The sequence below is a fragment of the Propithecus coquereli genome, unplaced genomic scaffold (genome assembly GCF_000956105.1).
Source record: "Propithecus coquereli isolate 6110/MARCELLA unplaced genomic scaffold, Pcoq_1.0 Scaffold62, whole genome shotgun sequence".
NCBI classification, from domain to species: Eukaryota; Metazoa; Chordata; class Mammalia; order Primates; family Indriidae; genus Propithecus; species Propithecus coquereli.
In genome coordinates this window covers 82,097-90,398 of record NW_012152174.1, presented here as the reverse complement: position 1 = coordinate 90,398, position 8,302 = coordinate 82,097, and the positions used below count along the sequence as shown (strand labels likewise).

Sequence of the window (8,302 nt, the reverse complement as noted above, 5' to 3'; positions counted from 1 at the left end):
AGAATTGAGAGATATAAGTAGATATTAGGAAGTAGTCCATGAGAATAAGGTGAGAACTATGTTATTTTCTAAATAAAGTGCTTACTTGGATTTTATATTCCACAACTGCAGGCTTCCCTGTTCACTGCCCAGAAGTATTTTATTCAAGTAGGTACTTGGATGCAAAATTGCAGAAATTTTAAATACTGATTTCTCAAAAGTCAATTGCAGGTATTCTTCTACAAAAGTAAAAGTTATGATTATTTTTTATAAAATAGTTTCAAATGTTCCATATACCCATATATTTATCACTTAAACTAAGTTTATCATATCAAAGATTCCAAAGATCTAGAAAGCTCAAGAGGCCACTCAAAAAATGGAAAAAATAAGAGACAAACCTTGGTGAAATTATTTTACCAATGCTTCTCTCACATTTCCATAGAAGCACCTCTAATAGAGGAGAGGAAAAGAACTTATAACCCTGTGGAGTAGGGGGTGGCGTAGCCAATAGTCACTTGCTGCAAAAGATTCTTTGAAATATTAGGTTATGATTAAAATTCCTATGTTTGAATTTTGTTTTTTACTTCACAGTTCACCCATGATTAAAACAATTATTCATTAAATTTTCCAATAAATTTGGTATCAAAGAAGACATACTTCATTTAATTTTTAGGTTCACATACTATCTGGCACATTGCTGCACACTCACACAGGTGAGTGTACCTCACTTTAGGAAACATAGATATAGGTGAAAATTATAGAAACTTTACTTTGAATGCTATTTTAGAAGATCCTTGCTTCTATCTGTAACCAGAAGTTTTACTTAAAGTCATAAACAACTCCCTGAAGACACTGGTTCAATGTGTTGCTATAACAGCAATAAAAAAGCTGGGCCATCACCATTAAGAAAGAGCCTGGTGACTAAGAGAACCAGATCCTATAACCTCCTAAAAGGCCTTTTAACATCCATCTGCACAGGGAATACTTTGGAATTCTGTTCTCTCTCCTTGAGCAAAGACAAAACAAAGAAAAGGGTCACTAGTTTAAGAACTTGGAATAACTCCCAGAAAGGCAATCTTTAGGGTAGTTACTAAAAATAAACATACTGCACTGAACAATCAGATAATCAAGAGGAAATATAAGCTAATAATATAAAAAGATTAAAGAATTTAAAAAGATTTAATTCACAATAAACCCAGTCTTTTGTAGTTAACTAGCTAAAAATGCTTATCTCTTTCTTACATAGAATCTTTTTCCTATACATGTTAAATATTTTTTTACTGTTTACATGTGAAACCTCTGGCATAGGAGTTCTGTTTACACAGACTTTTAGTTTTAACTACACACATATTATCCCAGGATAGAGCAAATAAATTAGTTAATTCTTACCTTCTGAATATATGTGCCAAATAATGAGAATGCTGTCAGCATCAACAGAGATAACGTGATCCCCAAAGGGTTGTAAAAGATGGATTTCTGCCTTATGACCCTTAAAGGTACGTACTATCTACAACAAAGTTTAAAAGAAGTTCATATTACTAAGTCATCACGTTACTATTATTCATATTATCTGAAAAACATGCTAATCCTGAAGATGCTTGTGTTAAGGAATGCAGCCCAACTTTTGATTATCTAAGGTTAGATGAACACATAAATAGCAAGGGAACCAGGCATGTTCATCTGCTCTCTCAATCAGTTCAACAAGTAAATAAACCGTGGACTAATAAAACACAAATGAGACTTCTGAGGCTCAGCCTTCCAACTAAGGTTAGAGAGAGTGGGCATGCACATACACCTAAGTCCCTCATCCAATTCAACCAACACAACTACATGCATCCTAGAGAGACGGTATGTTCTAGAAGGCTGATCTCTACAGATTCCATCACCAACTGGCTTTCAGAAGAGATGGGAAAGGGGGATGTAGGGTACTTTTGCCCCACACCTTTCTGCTTTGACAGGGAGACCTGTGCCCTTACAGTAGCTGATCCCCTCCCTAACTATGCTCCCTTCTCCATGGTTTCAGTTCTCATCAGGGTAATACTATTACTTTTCTTTGATCCTTTGGCCCTATGGTAGTAACAACTTCCCACAGCTGATAGTCTCTGATGCCTCCCCACCTCTACTTCATTCCCCTAACCCTGACTACACCTGTGCATATAGTTTCTTTATAAAGTCTTTTTATCTGAACCACATATATTTCCCAGGGAAAACTACAAAGGACAATACAAAAAACAGATTAACATTTTCCCTGACTCTCTAAAAATCCAAACAATTTCCATCAAAAAACTCCACAGGTAAGTTATCTTCCTCTGCCACAGGCAGTGATAATGAAGGACTGTGGAAAGAAATCTCAGGCCAAGTCCCCAACAAGTACAGTGATACTATCATTTGGCTACCTAGGCATCCCCATTCCCACTTTCCCTTTTCATTCTAGACAACTAGAGCAGGTCATCTCTCAAGTTAGTTGTCCCAGGACAAACTTAGAAAAGAACTGGTAGATTTACAGCAAAAAAGCTCCTCTATCAGCAGTGGAGAAAAGACAGACTCTAGCTTTCTCTGCATAGGGAAAAGCACCTGGTTTTTAGAAAAAGAGTTATGGGCTGAGTTGTAGATAATGAAGAAGCCAATCCACATAAAGCACTGATGTAAATATTAACCTCCCAGGAAAGCATTTTCAAAATACACATAACTAAGTCCTATCTCACCAAATATGCAAAAGAGAAAACTCCCAAGATGGGACCTGACTGGGCATAAAAATTTTAAGAAGCTGCCCAACATTTATCTCTGGTCAAGAAAACTGAAGTAAAGCACCAGTTTTAACTAAGCCTTTTCAGAATTTGATGAATTCTGAAAATTTCTCTTCCTCTAGAATTCCTCCTCTTCCAGAAAACTGAATATACATTACGAAAAAAAAAAAAAAATACTGTAAATTTCCAGAGTGTCCCAGATAAAGAATGGCAAAATTAAAGTTCTTTCCACTATCATGACAAGCAACTACTGACTGCAGAAAACAAACAAGTTAAAACAGTTCTGTGATACAAACCTCTTTATTACGGGCAAATGCAGAGAAAACATTCCCATAAGCAGCAAAGACTAGCCTGCCATCAGCAGCCATACAGCAGATATCCTGTGGAACAGAATTACCTGGGAGAAAATATAAAAGAAATCAGGATTTTTTAGATCTTAGAACAAAGAGAAATCTGAAATATATATATATAAAATATTTTTCATGGCTACAATTTTAATATACATATACATTTAAATAAAAGTTGAGAATCAGAGTACAAAATTTTGACATTATTTTAGATATCTAATATCAAACTGAGAATATGAAATTACCTTGATCTTGCCTAAGAAAATAAATATCTAGACATAAAACATAATCCTAAAGAAATGAAGCTTTCTGAGGTTATTTGGAAAAAAAAAACCAAATTGTCACTTAATACATAAAACTCTGGCAAATGGTCATCCAGCCTTTGTGTAAATACCTTCAGGAATTCCAAGTTCACTGACTCCAAGACAATTTCAAAAGTAAATCAAAACCCTAAATCTCTAATTCTACCCTTTGGATCAACTCAAAAAACTACATAGAATATTCTGTATGCCCACCCTTAAAACATTTGAAGAAAATACGGCTTCCACTCAGTCTTCTCCAAGGCAAATAAGCTTATCACTTCTAGCCACATCTCATATGACATGATTTCTTGATTCCTCTCTATCATGGTCACACTGCCCCTTTCTTTTTTCTTCTTTTGGGGGCAGGAGAGTTAATAGACAGGAGTGTCTTAAGTATTTTCCCCGCTGCATATTCCATAATGGGATTGTTTCCATAAAACTATTTTATAGGTTTACCATTGACTTTTGTATTCAACTTAGGTTACAGTGCCTTTCTTCTACCTTCTAATCATTTTTAAAAAGTAAGTTTATCATACATACATACTAGATTCCTTATAGGTCTCCTGTTTCTCTCACAAGGATATTTGATGATGAAACTAGTATCTCTCAGCCCTGAGATGCCCTTTACTCTATTAAAACAGTTTTAAAAAAATAAATAAACCTTCCAATGGGGGGGAAAAATGTGAGAAAAGGGAAAACTTGTCCTCATGGCAGAAGGAAAGATGGAAGAAGAATATCACTATAGTCTGAGCATCCCTTACACAAAATGCTTGGGACCAGAAGTGTTTCAGATTTTGGAATAATCACATAACCAGCTGAACACCCCTATTCCAAAAATCCGAAATTCAAAATGTCCCAATGAGCATTTCCTGTGATTATCATGTCAGCTCTCCAACAGTTTCGGATTTTGAAGCATTTTGGATTTCAAATTTTCATACTAGGGATAGTCAACTTGGATTTGGTAACCATCATATCAATAACTGATTCAGGCAAATACCACTAAACACTAAAAGTAGCTGGTGAAAACTTTTAAGAATACTAGGATATTTACATAGTCTCAGTGCATATTACCACAAGATACTTATTAATTACAAAGGACAAAATGGTAACTTTAAAATAGAGCCTCCTGAAAGATGTCACCTTAACCAAATGATCACTTATCACTGCTAGGAATAAGACTAACCAACAGCATGTGTCTCCTGATACGATTCACTGTGATTCCTGCCAAAGTGTATAATCTGAATCTAATCCTGAAATGTCCAAAAAAGCCTCAAACTGAAAGACATTCTAAACTCACCTGTCCTCTTCAAAAATGTCAATGTCATGAAACTCAAGAAAGTAGGAAGAACTATTTCAGATTACAGAAAAGAAAAGAAACATGACAACTGAAAGCAAAACATGATCCTGTCCTGGACTTTTTTTTGTTTTTTAGCAATGTAAGTTAATCAGGCATATATACTGGATTCCTTATATGTTCTGTAAGTCTTGAATTTATGTCAAAATTAAAAAAAATTTCAAAAAATATTAAATATGCATAAATTCAGAAAAAAGTCCACACTTACTTACTGCAACCAGTCTAAGTTTCTGAACCTGTATAAAAAAAGAAAAAAATGGTTAAATATATTTTCACTAATAAAAACAATTATAATAACCTAACACCTCAAGATTTTAGGATATAACCTAATGCATAAATTTGCTCTGTTGTCCTTTCTAAAAAATACACTTACTGATCCTAATTTTCATTATTAGGAAAGCTTCTATTTTTGACTATTTTACCAAGAGTGGTGATGGAAGGGGTAGGCAAACATTTTCTGTACTGGGTCAAACAACAGATATTTCAGGCTTTGCAGCCTATGTGGTCTCTGTTACAACTACTCAACTCTGCCATTGTAGCATGAAAGTAGCTACATACAACACATAAATAAATGTATGGCTGCATTCCAATAAACTTTTATCTACAGAAACTGAAATTTGACTTTCACATAATTTTCATACATCATGAAATATTATTTGATTTTTTTTCCCAACCATTTATAACAAAAACATCAAAACCATCCCTAACTCCTGGATTATACAAAAACAAACCGTGGGCTAAAGTGGCTGGCAGACTGTAATTTATTGGCCCCAATCTATGGTTACTGATCTAGCTGTGTGACTGGGAAAGTTACTTAACCTCCCTGTGACTGAAATTCCTCATATGTAAAATGGGGATTAAAATAGCCTACTACTTTACCCACTTTATTGGATTGTTATGAGGATTCAACGAGTAAATTTGTGTAAAACAGTTAGAATGGTGCCAGTCACACAGTAAACAATAAGTATTGGCTGCTACCACCACTACCACCACCACCTATTCACAACTTGTCTAGTTTTCCCTGTAGAAAAAGGTAATCTGCAGAAGTCTGACTGGGGACAGTAAATATAGCCAAGGCCAAGGGATATAGCACTTGTAGATCAAATTAGTGACTTGGGCTCATTAGTGCCGTTTTCTTTATTCCCAAGTTATTTTAAGTTTCAGAGGTCACGCCCAATGCATTGGTCGGTCTGAGCAGTGTACAGTCCTGGGACAATATGCATTTACATGCTATGATATTATGATTAATTTTTCAAAAAAGCATAACCATTGTTAGAACTGGATGGGACCTTAAAAACCATCTCTATTATGAAAATTTCAATGCACAGATCAATAAAGTGTTACATTTTTATAAAATGTACAAATGTGTTACTCTAACCAAAGGGTTTCTTTGAAAGAAGAACATAGGGAAAAACGTGTGTGTGTGTAACAGCCGTTAGGACAGACATTGTATCAAAGATTTCAAGAGCTCTTTAAGAGACACTTAAAAAATTCCATTTCAAAGAGGAAATATTAACCAGCAAAATCAGAGAAAGGTAACAATAAGTACTCCCACCTGATGAATGGTGTCATTCTAACCCACCCTTTCTCTGTTACCAACCATGGCTTACAGAAACCTAATTGCTCTTCACTTCCAACCTGTCCTCACTTTGCTCTTCCACTAACACAACTGCCTCCCAATTCCCAGCACTTCTTGCTAATAACCCATTTAATAATCACAATCCTACAAGGAAGTCAGCTCTACAACATGTTTTCCAGGAAAAAAAGTACTTAACACTGGCTCTTATCATCCTCAAGGTTTCTGTTCTCATAAAGCTTACATTCTTTTGGAGAAAAGAAAATAAACAAGTACACAGCAAAAGACTACTTCAATGACTGATTAGCTCTTAAAAGAGAAAAATAATCACCAACAAGCAGAAAGGCCTTGAAAAGTACCTTAATTTTTCTGAGACTTACTTTTCTAGTTTATATAAAGGTGCTATGGGATAATGACAACTACCTCGCAAAGAAACTGCTGCAAGGCTTAAAGTAAGTGACACTCAATGTTGGTTGAAATAGATGCTTAGGGAAAGTTTAGGGAAATTGGATTGCTATCAGATGTGAAGACTCCCCTAAATCATAATTTCACCCTCTCCAGTTCTCTTAATGTATTTTAGTGTGAATTTCTAATTCAATTTGTGTTGCAAATCAAACGATAAAATGGCTTGCAAGTCCTTCTCTCTTATTAAGAATGCGAAGGAGTAGGAGCTTGTCTTAATCATATTTACATCTTCAAGAGAAGGTTAATAAATATCTACTGAATAAATCCATTGCTATAATACTGAGATGTTCCCTAGTAGCTTTCCCTTCGCCAGGTTGTCTCTGAAACTCACCGCAGGTAGACTGCAAGGGCTAAGTAAATCAGCACGTGGATGTGATGGAAATGGCGAAATAAAACAGGGAAGAGCTAAGGAAGAGAAGGGCAAAAAGGGAAGCCCTTCGTAGGTGGCAAGATAGAGGGGGAATCCCCAGGACAGAGCTGGGGGGTCGGGAGGGTGATTCCCGGGAAGCGGGCAAAGGAAGAAGTCACTCACGTCATAGGTATGGAAACTCTTGCCTACGCAGGTCGTCACGTAGAACCGGCGCTTGAGCGCGCTGTACCGCACCACGTGTGGAATGTCGTTGCTGAAAAGCCCCAAGGCCCGGAACCCCGCAAACAGCGCGCTGGACGTGCGGCTTTCGGAGCTGGGTTCCATCTCCTCCGGGGTCGTGGTTCTTCTCCACTTGGGTCCTAAAGGAAACCGCGCACCCAACCCTTTCCGCGCGTCTCGTGGAACAATCTTTGCCGGAGCTGGAGACTCAAAAGCGCTTCCGGCGCCCCCTGCCAATCGCATCTACGGAGACTGACCTCAGTGCAATAGATAAAGTGCTCCCTCCGGAGCTCGCAGAAGAGTCGCAACTTCGGTTCCGTAGGCCACGGTCTTCATCTCGTTGCCTTGCGGTGCTTTCCAGCTCTTGATGCTGGAGGAAACTAGTGACTCTTAGGCAGGACTATACGGGAGCAACCAGGAAGAGCCACATTCAGGAAAGTGGAGGGGAGACCAACGTCTTAACATAGATGGAAATGGGTTAAACGTGGGATTATTTAAAAGTATATAAAAACATGAGACTGTGGAGAAAATTTGAACACTGGATTGATTACCTTGATGATATTAAGGAATTATGGTTAATTTTTTATATGTGATAGTAGTATTGTGATTATGTTTTTTTAAAGATTCTTAGCTTTTGGAGAAACATACTGACAAATTTACAGATGAAATGATGTGTTGTCTGGGAATTCGCTTCAAGATAATTGGGGATGGAGGATGGGGTTTACATGAAACGAGATTGATAATAGTTGAAGCTGAGGAATGGATATGTTAGAATTCATAATACTATACTCATAATACTATATTTATGCTTTGGCAGAAGATTGAAATTTTTTATAATACAAAAGATTTTTGTTTTTTACTGAGTTTGTTCATACTAAAATGGACTGGAATATTAACAGACTAGTAATTTTTTACCTCTAAGTTATAGAAATATAAACTAATG

The 8,302-nt window shown here is 36.6% G+C and overlaps 1 protein-coding gene across 1 annotated transcript in view; it reads right to left on the bottom strand.

The window, feature by feature from the left end:
- WDR36 (WD repeat domain 36) overlaps nt 1-7,602 on the bottom strand; it is a 45,840-nt gene extending 38,238 nt beyond the window's left edge. The window contains exons 1-5 of the mRNA XM_012659506.1: nt 7,303-7,602; nt 4,938-4,965; nt 3,023-3,123; nt 1,369-1,486; nt 86-218 (exon numbers count right to left, since the gene is read on the bottom strand). Of these exons, the coding sequence (XP_012514960.1) occupies nt 86-218; nt 1,369-1,486; nt 3,023-3,123; nt 4,938-4,965; nt 7,303-7,602 (680 nt within the window). The remainder of the gene's footprint in view (nt 1-85; nt 219-1,368; nt 1,487-3,022; nt 3,124-4,937; nt 4,966-7,302) is intronic.
- Between the last annotated feature and the right edge of the window lie 700 nt (nt 7,603-8,302).